Genomic DNA, 27,668 nt, shown 5'->3' on the forward strand with positions numbered 1-27,668 from the left:
AGATTCGCTGAGAGCCAATTCGACAGGCTGCAAACACAGCACCGATATTGGCATTATCATAGTGATCTATATGATGATTGTTCTACAAACATTTAACGTAGAATATGACATGAATTAACTCATTATGGAACATTCACCTATTTGGGTTGACAATTGAAGCAATATAGACTAAATTGTGCACGTTTGTCATTAGGTCAACGTGGTATGATTTAGTGCTATTGCTTTGACAGACCACTCCTACATGATCTCCGCCACGCCCCGTTCCAGCCGTCGCAGACGGGCCCAATTTAAAGAGCGCCATCCAGTTCGGGCCACAGATGTCCCCACCGATCACAAGGTTTGGAGAACCGGTACCGAGGCTCTTATTTCCTCAAATTGGGGTGGGCAAATTGATGTTATGATGTGAAACTCTAGGTTGTCGCTCGTCGGGTTTTGTTAACACTACCCTGACCATTCTGTGTGGAAATGAATGCAATTCGTCCAAAAGCGCATGACAGTTGATCTTCTTCTGTTGGCTTCTCAGGGCGGAGTTCGGGCTCTCTTGAACCAAACCCGTTGCGCATACATTCCTGACAACGCTGGTGATACAGAATTCCTCCACAGCGCTGTAGGAGACTCATTGCAAGTTATCGCAAACGCTTGATATGGCTTTCGATATCGGCGATAAGCCTTCCATGCATCGATTCTGTCGGTTTCTTGATTTGTAGTTTTTGTGCAGCAGAAACCACAGCCTCCCAGACATTGTTCCGAGAGGTGTACCGTTTTCCTTCGCTGTATAACTCCCGTTTAAGAACCGCCCAGAAATTCTCAATTGGGTCCGGGTCAGGTGAGGAAGGGGGCCACGTCGGTTTTTCGTGTTTCAAGCCTTGACTGGCCAGCCACGCGGACGAGTACTTGGACGCATGTAATGGAGCGTTGCCCTGCATGAAAAGATGCAGACTTCTTCCTGTACCACTGCCTGAAGAAAATATCTTCAAAAACTGCCAGAATGTTTGGGAGTTTATTTTGAGCCCACCTTCAACGCAACCAGCTCATCTTTAATAATGCCAGTATCCCACCTCCACTTTCCTGCCGTCTTGAGTCCATTAGCGATACAGCCACAGCCACGGCCCCGTCCAAATCAACATTGACAAATTGGTGTTGATATTTCTTGTCCCGGTCTTGACACTTCATCTTGTGTCTTGTTCAGTGGTGGTATTGTTTTTCCAGCTTTTCTTACCTTCGCCATGTCTCTGAACACTGAGGTATTCCAGGTAGGTTGCAGTTCTGAAATAGGACAGAACTTGAAGAGAATGGGTTCCTGGTAGCTTCACGCTTGATTCTTAAATGCTTTGCAGTTAACTTGCATCTTTTTCTTGCAACAAATATGTTGACTATTCACAAAAACACATTTGATGGTTCTGTGATCATACCCCAATATCTTTCTCAAGTTCCCATAAATTTGGTGGGCAATTACACTGCTAGAATAACATTGTGTTAGTATGAGTTTTCTGATGGTAAATGAATCTTCCTTCGCAACTGGGCAAACCAAATATGTCAAGAGGGCCACCATCTCAAGTCTTCCCGTCTAAGCCGCTATATGCGGAATGTCACGTGACCAACACGGACAATGGAATAGCCGACTTCCCGTGTATGCTATGTTCGCGAGCATAATTAGGATTGATGGCATGATTGTTTGAAGCTGAACTCAAATTTTGTTTTCTTTATGGCTGCTGTCTTCAGACAAAAGTTAGATACATGTATATATTTGATTTACACAAAGGATGTATGTAAACACAACTGAAGTCTAAACCAGCTCTTGTCATATTTGTTGGCTCTATGGTGAGGGGAGGAAAAAGGAAAAAAAAAAGACATTACCCCATATTACGGCCCCCTTCGCCATTCGCCCGAGCAAGGAAGAAGTGCTTTTACCAGTTTTTCCAAATGTGGAACTAGGTTGTGCATATCCTGGATTCAGATCTGTCTGATGTAGTTTTGAGTTTATTAAACATGCAAATTGGGTACTTGTAGTGCCCCGTTCACAGGACCATACAATGTACTGTCATATGGTCTGGCTACAAACAACAAAAACAACAATTTGCATGGCCGTGAATTACATATTCAAAACCAAATGTATACCGTGGCCTGGTAATGAGTAACAAAGGTCGTCGTACAGAGGAGCTAAATAAAAAGAACAAAAATAAAGTTGCACACAATTTTTTTTTTTTTTTTTATTAAGTCAAGGCAACATTTGCGCATTTGCTTCATTGTCTGCATATTTAAGGCACTGTAAATCGAATGATCTTGGCCTTACTGTGCTGACAAATCACAGAGAAGATGCCTGATCAAATGTTTGGCCGCAGCTGCACGAGAGAGGATTTCGATACCAACAATCATTACAATACTCTGCTCCACAATATCTGCACAGAACCATGGGCTTTCTGGAACAAGACCTCCCGCAGGAACAGTTACCCAGTGTTTTGAGTGTGTGTTGACTTACGCAAAAGTCTAAACCTTTGCAGGTAGCAGAGTGGAAAACGCTGCAACTGAGGCATAAAACCTGGGGATCAAGGCGCTTGAGGTCGCAGCAGTCGTGATAACTAATTGGATGATAAATGGGGCTCAGTGATTTCGTGTTATCGCGCAAAGATAGAGACGACATCGCCGCACCGCTGCCGCTGAGAGTCGGGGACGCGTTCAAAGCTCGCGGTCTGACATTTCGGCTCTGAGGTGACGTCGCGTCCGATTCGTTCATCTCTTCAGACGAGAGCACTTTGTGCCCGTCCTGGGAGCAGCGCTGAACCACGGGACAGGAGATATTGTGGAGTGTGTTGCATTCGAGACACTGGTTCAAGTAGAGGTGAGGAGATCGGAGGCAGCTGCAAAGGTGGCTGCTTTCCACCTCATACATTCCCATCACTACCGTATCTGCCTGTCGGCTGGAAAGCTCTAGATCCAAATCAGCGGTCGTCTCCCCACACGGTTCGGATTCTGAGCTTTTGGTAACCTGGCGGCCGAGTGTTGAAACGCAAACACGTTCTCTCGCGGCGTGGGAGGATGAGGACGGTGCTCCGTTGTGGTGCATTGCAACAGGCAGAGTCCCCCACGCTAACGAGCGGGAACTCTCATCGACAGGAACAAGCACCCCTCTCTGGCCCCCGTTAACTTGCTTGTCCGTATACAGATCCACATCTGATTCTTCATCAGAGCCCATCAGTGGCTGCTTGAATCCCACTGTCCTTTTAGTATTGTCCAGCGCAACCTGGAGGCACACACCATAAGCAGCTTTCAAAGGAAATGCACTTTTTTCGGTCATTATTAAGCAATCCTCTAAAGACTGCTCGGGTCTGGAACATTCCTAATAACTTGAAAAGGATCATTTTATAAAATGAAGGTGGCCAGCTCTCGAGGGCTGCGTTCAAGACGCCATGCGTGGCACAGTATTGCTCAAACGATTTTTTGAAATTTCTAATTTTAAATTGCGCCCCAAGGCTGCGCCCCGGCCTCGGCCAGACTCCGCCTCCGGGTAAATTGAGTTTGAGAGCCCGGCATTCCTTTACAACATACCTGTATGCTGCATCCCCGCAGTCTCTCCCTGACCATACACAGCTCCCACCGGGGATCGCCGCCGTGATTCCCCAGGGCCGTCAGAAGGAGGCGGCACTCGCAGCGTGCCAGAAAAAAGGCACACGACAGGGAGAGGAAATCGTCCAAAATCAATGGGCTGACTGTGAGGAAGTGGAGCTGAAGCTGCTCCTGCCGTGTTGAGCACTGGTATCCTAGCAAACCGAAGAGTTTCTCGATCTGTGCCTGGGACAGCGCCGGCTTGATGTAGTGTGTGAACATGCCTGAGTACATCTGGGAGACGAGAGAACCAAACGTTATGGAAAACCTAATACTGCATTAGTTACTACGGCTAATACATAACGCTAATCAATGAACCTTGACAACTTTGTACTCTTCCCTCCAGGGCCCCAGGTACAGGTTCAAAGCGGCTTGTTCGAGAACCTCAAACGCTTTGGCAAGGCCTCGCAGTCCTCCTCTCGCTTTCACTTGCTTGGCGCTACCTGCTTTCGCTGCTTTTCTTAATGCCGCTTCCACTTTGAGCGACTCTTCCATAACCCTCAGAGGGTCCACATTCAGGCAGTGGGTTTCTTGAGCATTTCTGTCGCTCAAGAGCTCACCCACCTGCTTCCACAGCTCCTTATCGCTGCATGCCAGGTAGGAGCCTCGCCTCACTATTTGCCGCTCCAATGTGTGATCGTAAGCGGCCACTAAATGTCGCACGCTTTCTTGAAAGATGCTCATCTCGGGCTATCGGCTGAGAATGAAAGAAAGATCAAGAGAAAAACAATTACACTCGGACTGCACGGACAGTCACAGCAACTCATTATTAGCTATTAGTCAAATGTTTTCTTTTAACTACAGAACAAATACAAACCAAGCCAACTATCGATTTTAAAGCCCGCTTCCAAATGGATTGAAAAACGTTTGGGAATTCACAATGATATTCCCGTCTGTTTGTCCACGTTGTCCAGGTTGATGGCCTCGTCCGGTTGCGGTTTTGACTTTATGCGCATCAGCCGATCCAAATGATCTGCTGCTGAATGAAAACTGCCGAACGCTATTTTCCTCCCTGCATTTAAAAAAGAGGACTAGCATTTTGTGCACTGTAATGTGTGTGCTTTCAATCCAAGATGAGGGTGTGCCAAAGTGCATTTTAACAGTACACACCGTCTCATCCTGCACTATTTGATTGATTGAATTAAATCGATCGTACGTTTTCAGTTATTCCCTGAAAACGCTATGCTATGACTTACTTTTTCTCAGTTTATTAGAAAAGCTCCAACTACCGGAGACAAATTCCTTGTGTGTTTTTTGGACATACTTGGCAAATAAAGACGATTCTGATTCTGATTGTATGCAGTCTGATACCTTCATCACGACAACAATTCAGACACGGTACATGGGGCAATCCAATATGGCAACCTTCCGAAAGTTCCCAACGCCCTGGATCAAGGTAAAGAAAATGGAGATTTTTACAATTTTCCTCGGACATTTTTAGGAATATTCTAACATGAGCACTTAACATGTTGAAGCAAGTTATAATGACTTAATTTTTTGTATTTTAGTATATAGTAAAATTGTGCATACAATTTGTGTTCAAATTTGATAGTACAGGTAAAAAGTGGAATTTGGTAGCAATTCCCTCAATTGTCATTATCTTTTTTTTTTTTCTTGGTGCAATATGCATTATATTGATCATTGTGCATCATGTGACATGTATGATAGCCTTTTTTCGTTTTCAGTTATTCTATGAAAATGCTCCGCTATGACTTGATTTATGAAGTTACATTAAACAGACCTGTCACAAATGAGATTTTACATCCAGTCGTGCTGCAGTTAGTAATCGAGTATCGCATCGGATAAAATAGATTTTGCCTTAGTTAAAGAGCAATTACGAATTCACAAAAGAAAATGAGACATTTCACTTCATAATGAACAACCAATTGGTTTCCTCTTTTAGATAACAGTATTTTTCGTAAAGTCACATTGTGCCTGCGGCAGGAAACTGTATTTTCGTCTACAAACATTTCTAGTGAGGCAATTTCAAACAAATATATTTCAGTTTCAACTTGGTAATTCTTGTGCGTATCAAGAACATAAGACATTCATTTTAAGAACAAGTCATGTTATAAAGGCACAATTGTATCCAACTGTGGTGTCTCAGTCGGAACACTAGGGGGCACTGTGTACAATATGTCAAAAAAGGCGAAGAAAAGGACACGAAGAAGAATGTGGTATCATGTCAAATAGAACCGAGCTGTGTGCTGATCAATTGGTAAATAACGTGAATAAAAAGATAAATACAGTACAAGATTGATTCTTTCAAACAAATAAATAAAACAAATATATTACAGTTTGAACTTGACATGTGTTGTATCAAAAACATAAGACATTCATTTGAAAAAGAACAAGTCATGTTATAATAATGTTTCATTTCTTGACAGAACTCATTCCATTGAAAACAAAGATTCATGATCTAAAAAGTAACTTATTTTCTGCAATACATTTCACGTATCGCAAGCACATTTTTACTTTAAATAGAAAAATCTGTCTGCGGAGCTTTTCTTTTTTTGGCTTCTAAAAAGATTTTTCATTTTTGCATTGAGAATCGAGCGAACATGCGCCACTTCAATTCTCATGTTTACATCTTCATTAAAATTCAATACTTGTTAATAGTGCAGCATTGTAGTTTTCAAGTGTTTACTGATTTTAAGCATTTATCATGCTGTATGTAATGTCATGATACGGTTTTAAATGTCACTTTATTGAAACGTCAATGAAAAATATTCTCATTATTGCTTTGAAAAGACTATTTAGATGAAAGTAGGATTAAAAATTGACCATCATTTTCAATACTAAAAACAGTTTTGGTACAAATCTAGACCACAATTGGGCCATATATGGACTTGTTTTTTGTTGCTCTGGGCCACTTCTGGTGCAAAGTTGTTGCAGATCCAGGGCTCGTTGCCCAGAGCGCATCCAGCCCCTTGTTCAAAGACACTGGAACGGATTCGGGCCGAATTTGGCGGTCTGGGAATGGACTTCTGAACCGATACAAGTCACGCTGGCTTGCAATGCAATGTTAAATACACACTGAACAAAAATATAAATGCAACACTTTTGTTTTTGCTCCCATTTTTCGTGAGCTGGACTCCAAGATCTAAAACTATTTCTACATGCACAAAAGGCCATTTCCCTCAAATATTCTATGTATGTTAGAGCTTTGAGTCCAGCTCACGAAAAATGGGAGCAGAAGCAAAAGTGTTCAGCATTGATATTTTTGTTCAGTTTAGATGTGCATTATGAATAAGATCTGGATGAAATCTTCATACCATTCTAATCACCAAAACGTGATTAGGAAAAACTGCACAAATTGGCACGCAAGCAAACCCACTACATCAAAGTACAACTACTTGACGGAAGTCATTAACTTGATTTAATTATTTGAATGACCCGGCGGCCTCACAGTTCTGAGGACGCGGGTTCAAATCCGGCCTGGTCTGTGTGGAGTTTGCATGTTCTCCGCGTGCCTGCGTGGCATACTTGAAATACTTGGGGTCAACCGTCCAGAGCAATGGTGAGTGTGGTCAGGAAGTGAAGAAACGGGTCCAAGCAGGTTGGAACGGGTGGAGGAAGGTGTCAGGCGTGTTATGTGACAGAAGAGTCTCTGCTAGGATGAAGGGCAAAGTTTATAAAACAGTGGTGAGGCCAGCCATGATGTATGGATTAGAGACAGTGGCACTGAAGAGAAAACAGGAAGCAGAGCTGGAGGTGGCGGAAATGAAGATGTTGAGGTTCGCTCTCGGAGTGACCAGGTTGGATCAAATTAGAAACGAGCTCATCAGAGGGACAGCCAAGGTTCGATGTTTTGGAGACAAAGTTAGAGAGAGCAGACTTCAATGGTTTGGACACGTCCAGAGGAGAGAGAGTGAGTATACTGGTAGAAGGATGATGAGGATGGAGCTGCCAGGCAAGAGAGCTAGAGGAAGACCAAAGAGAAGGTTGATGGATGTCGTGAGGGAAGACATGTTGGCAGTTGGTGTTCGAGAGGAGGATGCAGGAGATAGGCTCTCATGGAAAAGGATGACGCGCTGTGGCGACCCCTAACGGGACAAGCCGAAAGGAAAAGAAGAAGAAGAAGACTCCGGTTTCCTCCCACATCCCAAAAACATGCATGGTAGGTTCATCGAAGACTCTAAATTGCCTGTAGGTGTGAATGAGAGTGCGAATGATTGTTTGTTGTTTGTTTATTATGTGCCCTTCGATTGGCTGGTGATCAGTTCAGGATGTACCTCGCCTCTCGTCCAAAGATAGCTGGGATAGGCTCCAGCACGCCCGCGACCCTCGTGAGGGTGAGCGGTACGGAAATTGGATGGATGGATGAATTTGAATCACCCATCCACTCAAAAAGTAAAAATGAAAGCATAATTTGTTAGTATTTAAAACAAAAGTGAAACTAGTTACAGCGACATAGCCTGCTGAATATCCCTTCCTACACAAGCTATCACTGCGGCTATACCGCACGCAGTTTGACTTTCTACTCGAGCGCTGTTTCGAAAGTGTGCTGCAGTTCTCCTCCAAGTCAGGGGTGTCGCTACGGCTGGTATTGGCGAGGACGCCACAGCGTGGAGTTTCCTCTGCATTTTGTGGCCATATCCGGTAGCCGTTTTTCCTTTCCTTTCCATAACAAGGAACAAAGCCACAACAATGGCGACCGTGGAACAGTGTCTGCTAGAACAAATGATACGTTTCATTTTGCTGCAAAATCGATCGAGAAGGCGGCGGCGTAGATGGTATGTAGAAAGAACCAAGGGGCACGCTGAGTAAGTCATCACAGCATGTGACTAAAACGGACCAATCACGAGAGTTGAACTCCGTGGCGTTCGACGCGCAGCAACTATTTTTGACGTGTGCGCGTCAGGCGACGTAGACGGGCCAATTCGTCGCTCACGTGATGCATGGGCGGGGGAGTATGAAGAGGCCTTTACTCATCATTGCTTGCTGTTTGGGTTCCAGTGCTATAGATGTTGACCTCAAGAAGGGTCGAAGTCTTTCTCCATTTTGGTTAAGGAACACTTTAAAAACAAATAAAACATAATAATTTTAGGAAGCCCCTCAGCCAATTTGGGAAATAACAGCTAGTGTTTACAATGTTTGACAACGTGTGTGTGGGTGTTTTAAAGAAACGGTTTAGGTATGACGGCGCATTAAACAGCTACTGTCACCGAGATAGTATTATATGTTGGAGTTTATGCGTCCAAAACCAAGGCAACTTTTACCCTCGTCCCGTTCAACTGCTTGTACAGTAGGATAGATTTAAATGCGTGGCCCTTTCCCAGACCGGTTGCATTTCCTGGTTTTTAGTCGAGACATATAAACTACATTCCAAGGTATTCGCCCGAACGCTTGCTAGCTACCGACTCGCAGCTATGCTATGCAGCACATATATCGACAGACGTGGTTGGTTGGATGGAGAGAGAAAAAGAACGCGAACTCACCTGTACGTTTTCCCTTTAGACGCTTGTCAAAAAGAGATGCAAAGTTTCCCAGCCGTATTTAGTCGTCGTCGTCTTCTTCTTCGTCTTCGTCTTCTTCGTCTTCTTCTTCTTGTTTGTGGGCGGGTGGCATCAAACGTTCAAGATGCATTACCACCATCTGTTGTGCTGGAGTGTACATATGTCTAGGACTAGGGAGCAAAATAAATACTTCAAAATCAAAGAAACTAGACGATATTGTCTTTGTCAATCCTGTTTCGTTTCAAAACTCAAACTAGGCTTGGATCTGAATTTCCTCAGTGTTCAGTACATTTCTAAGAGGAAATATTGGAACCCGACTTTTCTTCAACTCAGAGGTGGGTAGTAATGCGCTACATTTACTCAAGTAAGATTTTTCCAGAAACTTTACTTATCAGACGTCCACCGTGGCGCCCGGGAATGGGCTTCCATATCAACGCGCACGTACATCATCTAGAACTGGTTCAAAACTCAGTCAGACGGTATAGGGCGTGGCTTCTGGAACGATGAGCCGCTCATTTCCAAGCCACTTTGCTGACAATTTCGCAACTTGACAGCTTGCGCGGATCCAGAAGGCGAACTCGACAGTCATGTCAAAATCAGACAAAGTGGTGCTGGTTCTGGGGGGAGCAGGGGCAGTCGGCTCTGGGATCGTGAAAGCGCTGCTGGATAAAGGTAACACCCAGTTGACTGAGACACATTCTCAACCATGATTTATGTACGCTGTGTTGACAGTAGGCTGTACATTCGTATATTCTCTACGATTCATAGAAATATTTGACGTTCCTGCGGCACATTGGTGCAATTTAATTCAGAACAAATACAGCATCACAATTGGCAACTCTTGGACTTGATTCGATTACTATACCAATATAGTATCCGGTTAATACTAAGTTTAAAAGGCAGAAAGAATGAACAATTCCCATGTCATTGTCATTGCACAGTGGGTCTGGTTGTGGAGTTTTCCGGAGCTCGAATGTTCTTCAGCTCAAGTGCTCATTGTAGACGGTGTAGAATATGCATCGAGACATCGACATGACAAGACATTACAATTGGACGCTCAACAACTTTTTGGGGTAAAATTAACTTCCTGCTCACTATAGCAAGCAACATGCTGAGACTGTACACATTTACTATAAAAGAATTAGTTGTTATGGTTTTTTTTTTTATTTGTAAACTCATTTTTATTAGCGGTATCTCATTACCTCGTGCTGTCTTTTTCTTTTTCAGGTCATCGTGGAGATGACCTGTTGCTTTGTCCTAGGTTGCCAGTTTTGAGACAAAACATCAAACACAACCTCGGAAACTGTTCAATTGTTAGGATTTGTTAAATTGCAAAATATGAAATTGTTTGAGACTTAACTGTTGTGTTGCGATGATAAAGAGAAAAGGGGAAACTCAAATGCTTTCCATTAGTTTTCTGAAATGAAGCACTTTATCTGAGCATGTATCATTTTCACTTTTTATCTACTTACTCTCATTTTGAAATGCAGCCCTGTGTTCATTTAGTCAATGAGGGAGCATTACGCAGTGGTGATCATAAGTTTGATTCGCCGGTCAGAAGTTGTAACATGTGCACCCTTCTTCCAAGAAAACATGAAGGAAACCCATTTCAAATTCAACTATAAGGCATTTCACAAAAACACAACAATAAAGAAAATACCGAGATGGCCGTTGTTCAGGCCTCAGTCATATTCAAAAAGTATATATATATATATATTTGACAGATTCTGCAAAGGTATGTCAACTGGAACTGTACGTATCAGCAGTCATACATACTGTATTTGTTTAGTTCTCGTGTTACTTGACAATCATAAATGCCAAAAGGTTTTTGAATTGTATTGACGTCCAGTAATGCGATTTACTGTAACTGATCAATACGATCATAATTAAGCAGATGTGGATACGACCGGACGACTGCCGGTAAATGTATATCCCAATAAATATACAATACTAGCGCTAGCAAGCAGCTATTAAGCCCCTGGCCGCGTTGGGCTACTGGCACGTTGCGGATTCATGGAATAGAAATGCAAACTACACTTTTCAGATTGAAAAGTTGATATCATTGTCATTCCGCGTCAACATTTTGTGCTACTATATGTTGGTATATTCACAAAATACATGGAGGTTTGTGATTATAAGGTGACCCAATGTGAGTCGTTCGAATGCTTTTCCAAGGCATTGTTCCTAGAGGAATAACATCAAGAACGTTCCATGTGTGTTTGAAGTTTGAAAGTCCATTTTCCATACCCTTTAGCCTCACTAGGGTTGTGAAACTCCACACAGGCGAGGCCGGATTTGAACCCAGGTCCTCAGAACTGTGAGGCAGATGCGCTAACTAGTTGCGCACCGTGCCGCCCCGCCCCGCCCTATGATTCCGGATAAATCATTGTCTTACGGCCGAGACTCGTCACATTGAAAAGATGCGAGCGTCTGCGGTCAAGTTAAAACAGCTTTTGTTGTCGTGGCCAAACAAAGTTTGTGGCGTTATCACGGCAGCAGCATTGAACAAAAATTCAAAGCGTGTCAGAAGTTTTCATATTCAACATGTTAGGTGCAACACCCAAAGTTAGAATTTGATGGGTTAAATCTGTTGGAGGATTTAGTTAAATGTGCCGGAGCCAATCTCCGCTATCATCGGGCAGGAGGCGGGGCACACCCTGAACCGGTCGCCAGCCAATCGCAGGGCACATGCAAACAAACAACCATTCTCGCCTACGGGCAATTTTTAGAGTCTCCAATGAATGCATGTTTTTGGGATGCGGGAGGAAAGCGGAGTGCCCGGAGGAAACCCACGCAGGCACGGGGAGAACGTGCAAACTCCACACAGGCGGCGCCGGGGATCGAACCACGGACCTCAGAACTGTGAGGCAGACGCTCTAACCGGTCGTCCGCCGTGCCGCACGGGACATCATGTTAAGTTCAATTCAAAATGGCAGGCACGGCTCCAAGAGACTGAAGGTCTCGGGTTGTTGCGTACGCCTCCCAATTTCCGTAGCCGTAAGTAAAACATACAGGCGGGGCTGATGCTCTCTTACTTTTCTCCTTTCACTGTACATAAGACAAGATAACCTGTATTTGAAATTTGCAGTTGCAATTCACATTATTTTTGCATCGTACTAAACCATATTATACTTTCTCATCCTCGTCAAACGTCTGGATAAAAGACATGGGAAGACCAGAAAGCGGCACATCGCAGTAGACCGCGTGGACTGTGATCGCTGCTTCACGAGCGACTAGGAGGAGCTGCATCTTAGCGATATTGCGAAGATGAAAAAATGCAGTTTTGGTCATATTCTGACGTCTTTTTCAAGGACGCCCCTGCTTATCTCGGCAAGACAATGCCGAACCACATTGTGCACGTGTTACCACAGCGTGGCTTCGTAGTAAAAGAGTGCGGGGACGAGACTGGCCTGCCTGCAGTCCAGACCCGTCTCCCGTTGAAAATGTGTGGCGCGTTATATTATGAAGCGTAAAATACGACAACGGAGACCCCGGCCGGACAAGCAAGAATGGGAAAGAATTCCGCCTCCAAAGCTTCAACAATAAGTGTCGTCAGTTCCCAAACGTTTATTGAATGTCGTTAAAAAGAAAAGGGGATGGAACACAACACGGCGCTAAACATGAGCCTGGCCCAGCTTTTTGGGAACGTGTTGCAGCCATCAAATTCCGAGTTCATGATGATGATGATGAATGTCTAAATTGCCCGTAGGTGTGAAAGTGAGTTTGTATGTGCCCTGCGATTGGCTGGCGACCAGTTGAGGGCGTCCCCCGCCTCCTGCCCGATGACAGCTGGGATAGGCTCCAGCACTCCCGCGAACCTTGTGAGGAGAAGCGGCTCACAAAATGGATGGATTCTGTTGGGATTTATCTTTAACACAACATCCCAACTTCATTGGAATTGGGGTTGTACTATATATACTGCAATTTAAAAGCGGCTGAAATAGAGAAAGAGAAATGTAGTTGTGCTGCAGTTGTTGTTTGTAGTGCTCTAGAAATAAAGTTGTGCGTGTGTGTGTACAGTTGGCATTTTTTTGTTTCCTTCCTGCAGGTTTCAAAGTTGCAGTGATCTCGAGAGACAGCAACCGGCTGGAGAAACTGAGATCATTCATCTCTGCCAACGTGAAAGACAGCCTCATCACAATAGTGGGGGATGTGGGTGAGTCACACAACATTTCATTGGATTGAACTTAACCCATCATTATCTATTGTGGGTTTTTACTGCAAGATTTAAAAAAAAAAAGGAAATATAGGGCTAATACAGAAAAAGTATGATACTTTGTCGTAAATTGGGCAACATTTATAGAAATAAAAAAAATACTATCATAAATGTTTGCAGAAACAGAAAAGTGACCCGTTCGGAAATATCCTCCAGTGCTGCGCTGCTACACTCGGGACTGAGAGTAGAGTTAGGGCGTCAGGATGAATTTCCAAATGCGCCCTTCCTTGGTCGGTCGGAATGAAAGCGAGAGGAGCATACGGTTGTATTAAAATTTTTGAAGAACATCCATCCATCCATCCATCCATCCATCCATCCATTTTCTTTACCGCTTATCCTCACTAGTGGGCTGCTTGAGCCTATCCCAGCTATCTTCGGGCGGGAGGCGGGGTACGCCCTGAACCGGTCGCCAGCCAATCGCAGGGCACATAGAAACAGACAACCATTCGCACTCACATTCACACCTATGGGCAATTTAGAGTCCTCAATCAACCTACCACGCATATCTTTGGGAAGTGGGAGAAAAGCCACGCAGGCACGGGGAGAACATGCAAACTCCACACAGGCGGGGCCGGGGATCGAACCCCAGAACTGTGAGGCAGATCTGCTAACCAGTCCGCCACCGTGCCGACTTTGAAGAACTTTTCATTCTCATGAATTGCTTTGTGATGGACATTGTCATGAGTGAGTATAAAGGATCAGCAGAGTTGTAACCTTCAAGTGATTTCTGTCACAAATTTGTCTTTTGTCATTTGTCGAAGACTTGAATGTACCCGATTAGGGCTGCTGAAGTCTTGAATGTGTCCTGAATCATCTTTATTTTGCCAAGTATGTCCCAAAAAAAAAAACCCACAAGGAATTTGTCTCCGGTACTTGGAGCCGCTCTAGTACGACAAGAGACAGCCAATTGACAGGGAACACTTTGGAGACAGAAAGACATTGAGAAAAGAAAAAAAACTGTCCCAGAGCGATAACGGGTTGCTAGTCCTCTGGTCATGCCGGTACAAATCTGTCGGTGTCAGGCTCAGAAGACGGAGTGGAGCAGGCAAAGCAGGCCCTGCTTGAGAAGGTGGGGAAGATTACAGATGTCGTTTCCTCTCTGGGCTTCAGTTGGTGGCAGGGAGGACCCCCGCATACCCAGACCCTCAAAGATCTGCACTGGGTATGTACACACAGAGGCAGTGGTTAAAGAGCCCGGTGGGGGGAAAAACGCTTTATTTTCATTTCTTCTGTTTTCATTTCCTTTTGGGACAGTAATCCTTTTTGTCTATAGGGTGCATGATATTGAATATTACTGGTGAACAACTGTCTTATCTGTTTTTGTAAATCTCCAGGTCATTGAGTCATTACTCTTTAGCACGTTTGTGTCATGGAAGGCCTTCTTTCCTTTGGTCAAGGATGATTCCAAATGTACCTACACCTTTATCACAGGTGAGAACCGGTTTTATAGGACCTCATCAATACTTCCATACAATACAGTATCCTATCCTCTGCATACAATGTATTCTGGGTTGTGGCAGTCTGGGATGCCAGTGGTCTCCCAGCTCGAAGCTTCAGTCCTCAGTGCCCTGAGACTATATATATCTATATATATATATAGATATAGATATATATATATATATCTATATATATATATATATATATATATATACACACACATACACAGTGGGTAGTATTCAGACTCCCTTAAATGTTTCAGTCTTTGTTATAACGTAGCCATTTGCTAAAATCATTTAAGTTGATTATTTTTCTCATGAATGCACTTACAGCACCCCATATTGACAGTAAACAAAAAAATTCAGACCCTTTGCTGTGACACTCATATATTGAACTCTGGTGCTGTCCGTTTCTTCGGATCATCCTTGAGATGGTTCTACACCTTCATTGGAGTCCAGCTGTGTTTGATGACACTGATTGGACTTGATTAGGAAAGCCACACCCCTGTCTGCATAAGACCTTACAGCTCACAGTGCATGTCAGAGCAAATGAGAATCATGAGGTCAAAGGAACTGCCTGAAGAGCTCAGAGTCAGAATTGTGGCAAGGCACAGATCTGGCCAAAGTAAGAAAAACAAATTCTGCTGCACCTAAGGTTCCTAAGAGCACAGTGGCCTCCATAAGCCTCAAATGGAAGACATTTGGGACGACGTAGAGCTGGCCGTCCGGCCAATCTGAGCAATTGGGGGAGAAGAGCCTTGGTGAGAGAGGGAAAGAAGAACCCCAAAGATCACTGTGGCTGAGCTCCAGAGATTCAGTCGGGAGATGGGAGATGGGAGAAAGTTCTAGAAAGTCAACCATTACCGCAGCCCTCCACCAGTCGGGGCTTGATGGCAGAGTGGCCCGACGGAAGCCTCTCTTCAGTGCAAGACGCATGAAGGCCTGCATGGAGTTTGCTAAAAAAAATACCTGAAGGACTCCAAGATGGTGAGAAATAAGATTCTCTGGTCTGATGAGACCAAGATAGAAATTGTTGGCCTTAATTCTAAGTGGCTCGTGTGTAGAAAAGCAGGCACTGCTCATCACCTGTCCAATAGAGTCCCAACAGTGAAGCATGGCGGTGGCAGCATCATGCTGTGGGGGTGTTTTTCAGCAGCAGGGACAGGACGACCGGTTGCAATTGAAGGGATGATGAATGCGGCCAAGTACGGGGATATCCTGGACCAAAACCTTCTCCAGAGTGCTCAGGACCTCAGACCGGCCCGAAGGTCCACCTTCTAACAAGACAATGACCCTAAAGCACTCAGCCAATATGTCAATATGGGGTGCTGTGTGTACATTAATGAGGGAAAAAAATGAACTTAACTTGTGTGCGGTCAAGTGCAGTGAGGAATGCACAGATACATATATTGGGGAAACCAAGCAACCACGCAAGGCACAGCACAGACGGGCAAACTCCTCAGATCAAGACTTAGCTGTCTACCTGCACCTCAAAGAGAAACAGCACTCTTTTGAGGACATAAATGTGTATATTTTGGACAGGGAAGAGAGATGGCTTGAAAGAAGGGTGAGAGAGGCCATATACAGTCCACAAAGGTGGAAGAAACATGACTTAGCAGAGGAGGGAGCTTACGACATCACCGATACCTTACTGACAATGCCGTCCTTTCGTCCATTCCAAAGAAACTTAAGAATTCTGAAGCCCATAAGCAATAAGTACAATGTGTGACGCAACAGGACCGATAATAGCAGCTACCCACTTTTCCGAACCTGAGATGCAGCCTTTCAAAAAAGTGATGTACTCCTTAAACGTTCAACCCATCGGTGTGCTAATGTGTTTGCTCTGCATCACAGGGGGAGCAGGAGAGAAGCTTTTGATGCATGGTACCGGTTTCCTGACTGTGGGAGCTGCCAGTGCTCTGGCCTTCTGCCAGGTTCTACGAGAGGAGTACTCAGAATCGCCCTGCAAACTCTACCAAGTGAGACAGAAACAGAAAAAGATAACTGAGTACTGGTGGTTATTCTAATTTGATCGACTGGATTTGTTTGTTTCAAATGGAGCAGATGGCACTTCAAAATTTAAATTCAGTGGTACCATGAGGACCCCAACTTACAAATGTTATGATTTATTTATTGAAGTTATTAGCCCCCCTCCTTGAGCCATCACCTTATCGTGGTGGAGGGTTTGGGTGTCCCAATGATCCAAGGAGCTACAGTCCGTACAGAAAGTATTCATCCATCCATCCATTTTCTACCGCTTATCCGGGTCGGGTCACGGGGGAAGTAGCTTTAGCAGGGACGCCCAAACCTCCCTCTCCCCAGCCACTTCATCCAGCTCTTCCGAGGGGATCCCGAGGCGTTCCCAGGCCAGCCGAAAGACGTAGTCTCTCCAGTGTGTCCTGGGTCATCCCCGGGGTCCGGAACACCTCACCGGGGAGGCGTCCGGGAGTCATCCGAATCAGATGCCCCGGCCACCTCATCAGCCTCCTCTCGATGTGGCGGAGCAGCGGCTCTACTCTGAGATCCTCCCGGATGACCGAGCTTCTCACCCTCTCTCTAAGGGAGAGCCCGGACACCCTGCGGAGGAAACTCATTTCGACTTACTGCCGGATATGCGGACCAAACTCTGACTCCGGCCGTACAGGTACCGAACAGCTCGTATCAGGGGGTTCGGTACCCCATACTCCCGAAGCACCCTCCACAGGACTCCCCGAGGGACACGGTCGAACGCCTTCTCCAAGTCCACAAAACACATGTAGACTGGTTGGGCGAACTCCCACGCACCCTCGAGGACCCTGCCGAGGGTGTAGAGCTGGTGCACTGTTCCACGGCACGGACGAAAACCACACTCCTCCTCCTGAATCTGAGATTCGACTTCCCGACGGACCCTCGTCTCCAGCACCCCTGAATAGACCTTACCAGGGAGGCTGAAGAGTGTGATCCCCCTGTAGTTGGAACACACCCTCCGGTCCCCCTTCTTAAAAAGGGGGACCATCACCCCAGTCTGCCAATCCAGAGGCACCGTCCCCGATGTCCACGCGATGTTGCTGAGGCGTGTCAACCAGGACAGCCCCACAACATCCAGAGCCTTTAGAAACTCCGGGCGAATCTCATCCACCCCCGGGGCCTTGCCACCGAGGAGCTTTTTAACTACCGCGATAGTATTCAGAAAGTATTCAGACCCCCTTAAATTTTTTACTCTTTGTTATATTGCAGCCATTTGTTAAAGTCATTTAAGTTCATTTTTTTCCTCCTTAATGTACACAAAGCACCCCATATTGACAGAAAAAAACGAATTGTTGAACTTTTTGCTGATTTATTAAAAAAGAACAAGTGAAATATCACACAGCCATAAGTATTCAGACTCTTTGCTCAGTATTTAGTAGACACACCCTTTTGAGCTAATACAGCCATGAGTCTTTTTGGGAAGTTTTTCACACCTGGATTTGGGGATCATGTGCCATTCCTCTTTGCAGATCCTCTCCAGTTCTGTCAGGTTGCATGGTGAACGTTGGTGGGCAGCCATTTTCAGGTCTTTCCAGAGATGCTCAATTGGGTTTAAGTCAGGGCCATTCAAAAACAAAAACTTCGGCCCAGTCTGTAGTTCTAAGCACTCTGGGGAAGGTTTTCCTCCAGGATATCCCTGTCCTTGGCCGAATTCATCTTTTCTTCGATTGCAACCAGTCTCCTTGTCCCTGCATCTTAAAGACTTCCCCACAGCATGATGCTGCCACCACCATGCGTCACTGTTTGGACTCTATTGGACAGGTGATGAGCTGTGTCTGGTTTTCTCCACACATGCCACTTAGAATTAAGGCCAACAATTTCTATCTTGCTCTCATCAGACCAGAGAATCTTATTTCTCACCATCTTGGAGTCCTTCAGGTATTTTTTTTTAGCAAACTCCATGCAGGCTTTCATGCATCTTGCACTGAGGAGAGGCCTCCGTCGGGCCACTCTGCCATCAAGCCCCGACTGGTGGAGGGCTGCAGTGATGGTTGACTTTCTAGCACTTTCTCCCATCTCCCGACTGCATCTCTGGAGCTCAGCCGCAGTGATCTTTGGGTTCTTCTTTACCTCTCTCACCAAGGCTCTTCTCCCCCCGATTGCTCAGTTTGGCCGGATGGCCAGCTCAAAGAAGGGTTCTGGTCGTCCCAAACATCTTCCATTTAAGGATTATGCAGGCCACTGTGCTTTTAGGAACCTTAAGTGCAGCAGAAGATTTTTTGTAACCTTGGCCAGATCACAGCCTTGCCACAATTCTGTCTCTGAGCTCTTCAGGCAGTTCCCTTTGACCTCATGATTCTCATTTGCTCTGACATGCACGGTGAGCTGTCAGGTCTTTATAGACAGGTGTGTGGCTTTCCTAATCAAGTCCAATCAGTATAATCATTCACAGCTGGACTCCAATGAAGGTGTTATATATGAGTTTCACAGCAAAGGGTCTGAATTCTTACGGCTGTGTGATGTTTCAGTTTTTCCTTCTGAATAAATCTGCAAAAATGTAAACAATTCCGTTTTTTTATGTCAATATGGGGTGCTGTGTGTACGTACATTAATGAGGAGAAAAAAATAACTTAAATGATTTTAGCAAATGGCTGCAATATAAGAAAGAGTAAAAATGTAAGGGTGTCTGAATACTCTCCGTACCCACTGTAAGTTGTCTGGGACTTTATGCCCGTGGCAGGCTCACCCATGACAAACAGGTCCTAGGTGAGGGACCAGACAAAGACATTTGATGATGACAAAAAATGGACAAAGTTGTCCCATGCCCGGACGCGGGTCACCGGGGCCCCGCTCCTGAGCCAGGCCTGGAGGTGGGGCTCGAAGGTGAGCGCCTGGTGAGCTGGGTGGTCACCGAAGGCAGGGACCTTGGCGATCCGATCCCCGGCTACAAAAGGTGACTCCAGGGATGTGGAATGTCACCTCTCTGGCAGAGAAGGAGCCCGAGCTGGTGCGCGAGGTCGAGAAGTTTCGACTAGATATAGTCGGGCTCGCCTCCGCACACAGCTTCGGCTCTGGTACCAGTCCTCTCGAGAGGGGTGGACTCTCTTCCCCTCTGGAATTGCCCACGGCAAGAGGCGGAGAGCAGGTCTGGGTATACTTATTGGCCCCCGACTCAGCGCCTCTAGATTGGGGTTCACCCTGACATGCACTGTGAACTGTCAGGTCTTCTATAGACAGGTGTGTGGCTTTCCTAATGAAGTCCAATCAGTATCATCAAACACAGCTGGTCTCCAATGAAGGTGTCGAACCATCTCAAGGATGATCAGAAGAAATGGACGGCACCCGATTTCAATATATGAGTGTCACAGCAAAGGGTCTGAATACTTATGGCTGTGTGATATTTCAGTTTTTCGTTTTTAATAAATCAGCAAAAATGTCAAAAATTCCTTTTTTTTCTGTCAATATGGGGTGCTGTGTGTACATTTATGAGGGAAAAAAGTGAATTTAAATGATTTTAACAAATATCAAATATAGCAATATAACAATGAGTGAAAAATTTAAGTGGGTCTGAAAACTTTCTGTACCCACTGTAGCTTGGTCTCCAGAACCAGTCCTGTTGAGAAGGATTGGGCTCTCGTCCACTCCGGAGTTGCCCCTGGTGAGAGGTGCCAAGCAGGCGTGGCTATACTTATTGACCCCCGGCTCGGGGCCTGTAAATTGGGGTTCACCCCACTGTACGAATGGGTAGTCTCACTCTTCTTCTCTTCAGGTGGGCAGACAGTCGTGACTGTCGTTTGTGCCGATGCCCCAAAGAGCAGCTCAGAGTACCTGCCCCTTTTAAGTTTCCTGGAGCGGGTGCCGGAAAGCGCTCTTGATGTGTTGTTGTTCTCTTTGGAGGCTTCCTGGCTCACCTGGGCAACGATTTTGTGGCCTGGAAGTGCGTGATTGGGAGGATGTCCACCGTCTGATCTGAATCGGAATGCTGTTTTGTTATTGGATTTCTGTGCTCGTCACGGATTGTCCGTAATGAACCCTATCTTGACGCATAAGGATGTCCATATGTGCCTTTGGTATGATGTATTTGCGTGAATCGCAATGGACACATTGATTGACACCTTCCATCATTATTGTTTTGCATTCTTCACCTATAATGTGTGCCAAACATTCTCCCCATTGTCTTGTTTGCTCTCGGCAGATGAAGATTGACACAGGTGTTGCTAGCATGGAGCGAATGGCCCCCGGGTACTTGAATCACCTTGACCTGGGTGAGGCTGTTGCCAAACTGGTGGAACGACAATACACATCTCACACTATCTTTACCATCAGCTGCCCTGCAGACTTAAAAACTGTTTTTCTGGATGGAAACTTTTAAAATGTAAAAACGACACCATGTTCTCAGTGTTGTCACACATCTGCATTTCTACTGCAATTACTCTTACTTTTAACGCCTTAGAAATAGATCTATTCTGCTTGTTGTATTTGCAACTGTTTTGTAACATAGTTAGTTGTGTGCAAGATAAATAAAATATAAATATAAAAAATACTCCAATACCTGAAATCATTACTTTAAAGACAGATGACGTTGCACAATTTATTATCAGTATAAAGGAGGTCAGATAACAGATTGAGCAGTGGAGCCAGAGTGGAGCTCAATGGCTTTACACCACATCACGTGCAGTCGAGTCAAGACGATTGTCATACGTGTAAGATACGTTTTCCATCACAACTGCACAAAGGCTTTTTTTAAATAATCGTTACATTTACAGTTATGTCCACGGTCCAAATATTAAGTATGAAGGAATATTATGGAACTTCTTCAATCACATCTTAATCTTGAGAATTGATCAATCCGGTGACAAAGGATCAGGAGGACAAGTACAAAAATAAACTAACGTGGGGTATTATGAGAACAACACGAAAAGACTATTTGAATAAGCTGTTACAAAAGCCCCCTCCTTGAGCCGTCACCTTGTCGTGGTGGAGGGGTTTGTGTGTCCCAGTGATCCTAGGAGCTAAGTTGTCTGGGGCTTCACGCCCCTGGCAGGGTCACCCGTGACAAACAGCTCCTAGGTGAGGGACCAGACAAAGCAAGGCTCCAAAAACCCCTATGGTGAATACAATAAATGGATATAGGTTTCCCTTGAGGCGGCACGGTGCACGACCGGTTAGAGCGTCTGCCTCACAGTTCTGAGGACCCGGGGTTCAATCCCCGGCCCCGCCTGTGTGGAGTTGGCATGTTCTCCCCGTGCCTGCGTGGCTTTTCTCCGGGCACTCCGCTTTCCTCCCACATCCCAAAAACATGCATGGCAGGTTAATTGCCGACGCTAAATTGCCCGTAGGTGTGAATGGTTGTTTGTTTGTATGTGCCCTGCGATGGGCTGGCAACCAGTTCAGGGTGTACCCCGCCTCCTGCCCGATGATAGCTGGGACCCTAGTGAGGAGAAGCGGCTCAGAAAATGGATGGACGGATGGTTTCCCTTGCCTCGACGCGGGGTACCGGGGCCCCCCTCTGGAGCCAGGCCCGGAGGTGCCGTGTGCCGCTTCTACCTCTTGGTGCCAATTAAGCCTAGGGCATGGAGTTCAATGCCTGGATCACATGATGTTGAAAAAATACCCCGGAAAGATGACGGAATCACGTTGGTGTGAAAGGTTCCTACAATACACTGACCTTTCCTATGTTCGAAAGGAAGCCCTTTTTATCTCTTTCTGATCATATGACACATTCCACAAAGCAAAAATTCAAGTATAAATGGCACATATTTCAGCCCATACCCCTGATCTACATTAACACAGTAGTAATTACATTAGCCATTTGTAGGAAAAACACTTGAAAAGAATCCAATGGAAAAAGACCGAAGACCCTCTTTCATTTTTTACTAGCTGTTCGCAAGCAGCCCATTTTGGCTCCCAACCCACCAGTTGAGAATGATTGGTCTAGGGCGGATTCGCAAGCTACAGCAAATGGCAGAGATGCATTTCAAGTTTAGAATTGCCTGAGGAAATTTAGCTTCCGTGGACGTTACCGTGCCGTGTGAAAAAAAGTAGCTTCACATCTGAAAAGGTATTTGAACATTAGGAGCAAGCTACTGGGAAATGTGGTTCAACTAGCAACATAGCTACTGCCTAACTGAATCTGTACGAGACATGAGTGACACACAACGCATACAACGTTCACACTGTGTGAGAGAAAGAACATCTGAGTGTTCTGTGTGGATGCTGTGAACTGTGAACTGATTTGTTCATGAACAGAGGTTCCACTTATGAAACAGGCAGGAGGAGTTTGACACATTAACGTGGCTCGAGCGTGACTGTCCCGTTCACAGACACGAGCACCGACCCCGCCGTCTGTCTATTTAGGGCAAATTGTCCCATTCGATAAATAGAAGTTGGGGGGGCAACCCAAATCGGAGTACAAGAGGGAGCATTGTTGCCATTGTTTATCCGCGCCCGTGCCATCTGAGCAAGTGTTCACGTGTTACGCCGATGTCTGTGCTCGGAGTTTGAGCGAGGATTCCCGAGATGAGGAGTCGCTGAACAAAAATACAATGACCAAATGATGTCGGGGGAATAGCAATATCACAACACATTTCATCCAAGGGTTCTGTCTTCTTGATAGGGGCTACAGACACACACACACACACACCGTGTTGGGAACATTTTCTCTGGAAATCTTGTTGAAAATCGAATGGAAATGTAACCATAGATTAACCACATTTGTTCTTGTTGTGGAAATAATAAACTGATAACAAAACATGATGAAATGTCTTTGTTGCGTTTTATATATATACATAAACACACACACACACTCACATACTCATATATATATTTATTAGGGGTGCAACGATACACAGAATTCACAGTTCGGTTCGGTCCGATACTTAAGGGTCTAAAAATAATATTAATGCAAAATAAATGTAGCCGATGGAGAAATCACCCATTGTCTGTAGTGCCTTCCTAGCAACCCTAACCTATTTTCAAATAAAAAGCTCCTTAGGAAATAAACGTATAATCAAACTAACCCCGCAGCCGTGACAGCGTGATCCATAGTATATTCCTGGCATCGTCGGTTGTCGCAGGTATCGTTACAGGTACATCTCAATAAAGTTCAATTCAAAAAGTGAAAGTAATGTTACAGAGATGCACTTCACACACTCAAGAGTGAAATATTTCATGATTTTTTTTTACATGTATACTGTATGTATAATTGAAATGATTATAGCTTACATCGACCCCAAAATTCACCATCTCGAGAAACTCCAATACGACGTAACAACCAATCAAGTAACAATGAAAATGAGTTTTCATGTGGAAATTAGGCAGGAATTTGCACTCTGAAAAGTGTTTATTTAAACTATATTATGTATGAGTACTGAACTAAATGGACTTTTCTGCCATATTCTCATTTATTGAGATGTTACTGTACATTTGGTCGCGCTAACTTACAACCCTCCACAGCTTTGGTTAAAAATGATCAGTAGTGGGACTGTTGAGGAGGCGCGTCTGAAGAACGTTGCTTTTCATCTCCCATTCCGCAGTCATACCGTCAAGTAGCTCTGGTGAGCTCTCGAGGTCCAACCAGTCACACTTGAGCAACAGTTAGAATGGGGCTCAAGTGTCTACTCCGCATCATGTTATGAAACCCGGCATTGTCCACGAGAGAATAGGGTCGCAGGTCAAGCAGCAATAGCCCGGTCAATTTCTTTTGCCCTCTTTGAAGCAGACTGTCCAATAAATCGGGCGACGTTTGTAGGACGCCTGCTCCTTGTTTTTGTCTGGCACTTGTTTTCTCATTGGTGTGATGTCGGTGTAAATATGATGTCCAGTTTGTTGTATTTCAACCAGCGTAGTTAAGCATTGAGTGACACTTGCGACATACCATTGAGCATTTGTCGACAACCCCAATTCCAATGAAGTTGTGATAAACAGAATACAATGATTTGCAAATCGTGTTCGACCTATATTTATTTGAATACACTACAAAGACAAGATATTTCATGTTCAAACTGATCAACTTCATTGTTTTTAGCAAGTAATTATTAACTTTTAATTTTATGGCTGCAACAGGTTCCAAAAAAGCTGGGAGAGGCTCATGTTTACCACTGGGTTACATCACCTTTTCTTTTTAACAACATTCAATAAACGTTTGGGAACTGAGGACACTCATTGTTGAAGAATTCTTTCCCATTCTTGCTCGATGTACAGCTTCAGCCGTTCAACAGTCCGTTGTCGTATTTTACGCTTCATAACGCGCCACACATTTTCAATGGGAGACAGGTCTGGACTGCAGGCAGGCCAGTCTAGTACCTGCACTCTTTTACTACCAAGCCACGCTGTTGTAACACGTGCAAAATGTGGTTTGGCATTGTCTTGCTGAAATAAGCATCCATGAAAAAGACATTGCTTGGATGGCAGCATATGTTTCTCCAAAACCTGTATGTACCTTTCAGCATGAATGGTGCCTTCACAGATGTGTAAGTTCCCCATGCCATTGGCACTAACACAGCCCCATACCATCACAGATGCTGGCTTTTGAACTTTGCGTCCATAACAGTCCGGATGGTTCTTGTCATCTCTGGCCCGGAGGACACGACGTCCACAATTTCCAAAAACAATTTGAAATGTGGACTCGGCGGACCACAGAAGACTTTTCCACTTTGCATCGGTCCATCTTCGATTAGCTCGGTCCCAGAGAAGCCGGCGGCCTTTCTGGGTGTTGTTGAGAAATGGCTTTTGCTTTGCATAGTAGAGTTTCAAGTTGCACTTACGGATGTAGCGCCGAACTGTAGTTACTGACATTGGTTTTCCTGAGGCGGCACGGTATATTACTGGTGAGAGTGTCTGCCTCACAGTTCTGAGGACTTGGGTTCAATCCCCGGCCCCGCCTGTGTGGCGTTTGCATGTTCTCCCCATGCCTGTGTGGGTTTTCTCCGGGCACTCCGGTTTCCTCCCACATCCCAAAGATATGCGTGGTAGGTTGATTGAGGACTCTAAATTGCCCGTAGGTGTGAATGTGAGTGCGGATGGTTGTTTGTTTGTATGTGCCCTGCGACTGGCTGGCGACCATTTCAGGGTGGATCCCGCCGCCTGCCCGAAGATAGCTGGGATAGGCTCCAGCCCTGCCACGACCCTTGTGAGGATAAGCAGCTCAGAAAATGGATGGATGAATGGATGGTTTTCCTGAAGTGTTCCCGAGCCCATGCGGCGATATCCTTTACACATCGACGTCGGTTTTTGATGCAGTGCCGCCTGAGGGATCGAAGGTCACGGGCATTCGATGTTGGTTTTGGGCCTAGCCGCTTCCATGCAGGGATTTCTCCAGATTCTCCGAAGCTTTTGATGATGTTATGGACCGTAGATGCTGAAATCCCTCAATTCCTTGCAATTGTACGTTGAGGAACATTGTCCTTAAACTGTTGGACTATTTTCTCACGCACTTGTTCACAAAGAGGTGAACCTCCGGTTTGCTGTTTCGGGAGCCAGGACGGAAGAAGAGACTGAAATTAAACCTGCTCAAGAAGAGGGCCCAGCGAGCTTGTCGAGGGTTAAGACGTTTGGCGGAACGGAGGTAAGAGAGATTCATGTGGTCGGTCCAAATGATAAATGGTAATTCAGTGCCCTCCGGCCAGTGCCTCCACTCTTCCAAGGCCATTACAATGGCCAGCAGCTCTCGGTCGCCGACGTCGTAGTTCCTCTCGGCAGGGGACAGACGACGGGGAAAAAAGGCACAGGGGTGAAGTTTCTGGGTCGTGGGGTCCTGCTCCTGAGGACAGCCCCTGCCCCGTGTCCGAGGCGTCAACTCGCAGTCAGTCCACACACAGATTGCTTAACTAGAACTAACAACCAACCTGACTCTCCCATATACCACTTAGCAGGCCCCCACCCTTAAAAAAGGACCACATTCAAAGTCACAGATATTACAGTGTAATGCCAATGCTTTTTAAACAAATATTTTTGGTGAGCAAAAACATGCAATAAGTACGATGCGGAAGGTATCATAAATACATAAATATATTTAGTGATTTTGTTATTGCCCTAACACTGGTGGGGTTTTGTGCGTTTCTGTCAACAAAGGTTTTACCCGCACAGTCATCAAATGCTACGAATAGGGTTTCCAATTACCTGATTGATCAAAGGTCCAGGGAAATCTCAAAGTGTTGGCACTGTATCTGTTTGTGTTCACTTGAATTTAGTATCTATAATGCAAAATAGAAGCAAAATGACTTGCGGGGATCAACAATGGACTAGCCAAAGCCCATTAACGGATCACCGTTTCATGTACACTTTACGAAAGCTTAAATTGAGCACTTTGTGTTTTTGATGATCGTACACTGAGGCTTTGTCTGACCCTCTGTGATTCATCCAGGATTCCACAAACTTCCTGGGTCAGTTCCAAAAGCAGACAATACGACCCACTTTCAGGCCTGGCACTCTGTAGGGAGCCAAAAGACCTCGGACAACCCCGACCGACTGTGCCGTGTCTAACTGCTCAATGAGAACTGACAGGGAAGGAAGGTTCCATTGTCCTGCTCCAAAAAAGTGTTTCTGTTGCCCATTCTATGATTAAATATCGAATGCCTTACATTAGGTGGGCTCCATTTTTTCCCTCCATAACATTTTTTTTCAGGTGACTGTCATCAAAGATTCAAAGAAAAAACATTTGCTCGCACGGCAGCTGTTTTGGGGGCTGAATCCAAATCATGGCGGCATCTTTTGTCTTCAGCACATGCGCAGATCAGGCATAATGTCCTCACTGGAACAAAACAGAAACAAAAACGAAATCAAACAAACTGGCAGCTGAAAGTAGAAACATAACTTTACAAAATTTGAAATTATTGGTCAAAGACAACCACAATGTATCCAACCAGACATTTTCTGGAAGATGTGCAGCATTTCAGAGATTTTCTTACGCATCTCAATTGCTGTTTTATATATATACAGGAATCTCGTTCGATGTGTTTCCCGTGTCTAAGACGCCGAAAAATTAGCAGGGACACATAAAGTAAGATC

General features: G+C 45.1%; 2 protein-coding genes across 6 annotated transcripts; one reads left to right on the forward strand and one right to left on the reverse strand.

Moving 5' to 3' along the window:
- Window positions 1-1,962: 1,962 nt before the first annotated feature.
- Window positions 1,963-9,186, reverse strand: spata2l (spermatogenesis associated 2-like). Its single transcript, XM_061772622.1, has 4 exons — window positions 9,045-9,186; window positions 3,922-4,300; window positions 3,547-3,837; window positions 1,963-3,241 (listed from the first exon to the last, which is right to left on the reverse strand). Exons 2-4 carry the CDS (start codon window positions 4,285-4,287, stop codon window positions 2,306-2,308), a joined length of 1,593 nt encoding a protein of 530 aa, XP_061628606.1. The 5' UTR covers window positions 4,288-4,300; window positions 9,045-9,186; the 3' UTR covers window positions 1,963-2,305.
- Window positions 7,477-23,406, forward strand: si:dkey-238o13.4 (uncharacterized protein LOC560780 homolog). 5 transcript variants are annotated; one of them, XR_009788442.1, is made up of 7 exons: window positions 9,187-9,397; window positions 13,111-13,218; window positions 14,301-14,440; window positions 14,613-14,709; window positions 16,569-16,693; window positions 20,559-20,731; window positions 20,857-20,995. XR_009788442.1 is itself a non-coding variant. In XM_061772625.1 (6 exons), the coding sequence occupies exons 1-6, from the start codon at window positions 7,717-7,719 to the stop codon at window positions 21,031-21,033; spliced, it is 654 nt and encodes a 217-aa protein (XP_061628609.1). In that variant the 5' UTR covers window positions 7,477-7,716; the 3' UTR covers window positions 21,034-23,402. The 5 variants fall into 5 exon arrangements, 4 of the variants coding, with proteins under 4 accessions (XP_061628609.1, XP_061628608.1, XP_061628610.1 ...); XM_061772625.1 differs by lacking the exons at window positions 9,187-9,397; window positions 20,559-20,731 and adding an exon at window positions 7,477-7,723 and having other exon boundaries at window positions 20,857-23,402; XM_061772624.1 differs by having other exon boundaries at window positions 20,559-20,999.
- The last annotated feature ends 4,262 nt before the right edge of the window (window positions 23,407-27,668 follow it).

This window comes from Phyllopteryx taeniolatus, chromosome 5 (assembly GCF_024500385.1).
Source record: "Phyllopteryx taeniolatus isolate TA_2022b chromosome 5, UOR_Ptae_1.2, whole genome shotgun sequence".
Classification (NCBI taxonomy): domain Eukaryota; kingdom Metazoa; phylum Chordata; class Actinopteri; order Syngnathiformes; family Syngnathidae; genus Phyllopteryx; species Phyllopteryx taeniolatus.

What these genes read in the sequence shown, in the direction of transcription:
- spata2l (XM_061772622.1), bottom strand. Translation starts at nt 4,287, where the DNA reads ATGAGCATCTTTCAAGAAAGCGTGCGACATTTAGTGGCCGCTTACGAT. An exon ending in AAGAGTACAAAGTTGTCAAG is followed by an intron (nt 3,838 to 3,921) that starts GTTCATTGATTA and finishes CTCGTCTCCCAG; the next exon opens with ATGTACTCAGGCATGTTCAC. An exon ending in TGCGGGGATGCAGCATACAG is followed by an intron (nt 3,242 to 3,546) that starts GTATGTTGTAAA and finishes GTGTGCCTCCAG; the next exon opens with GTTGCGCTGGACAATACTAA.
- si:dkey-238o13.4 (XM_061772623.1), top strand. Translation starts at nt 9,650, where the DNA reads ATGTCAAAATCAGACAAAGTGGTGCTGGTTCTGGGGGGAGCAGGGGCA. An exon ending in CACAATAGTGGGGGATGTGG is followed by an intron (nt 13,219 to 14,300) that starts GTGAGTCACACA and finishes TGTCGGTGTCAG; the next exon opens with GCTCAGAAGACGGAGTGGAG. An exon ending in CCCTCAAAGATCTGCACTGG is followed by an intron (nt 14,441 to 14,612) that starts GTATGTACACAC and finishes GTAAATCTCCAG; the next exon opens with GTCATTGAGTCATTACTCTT.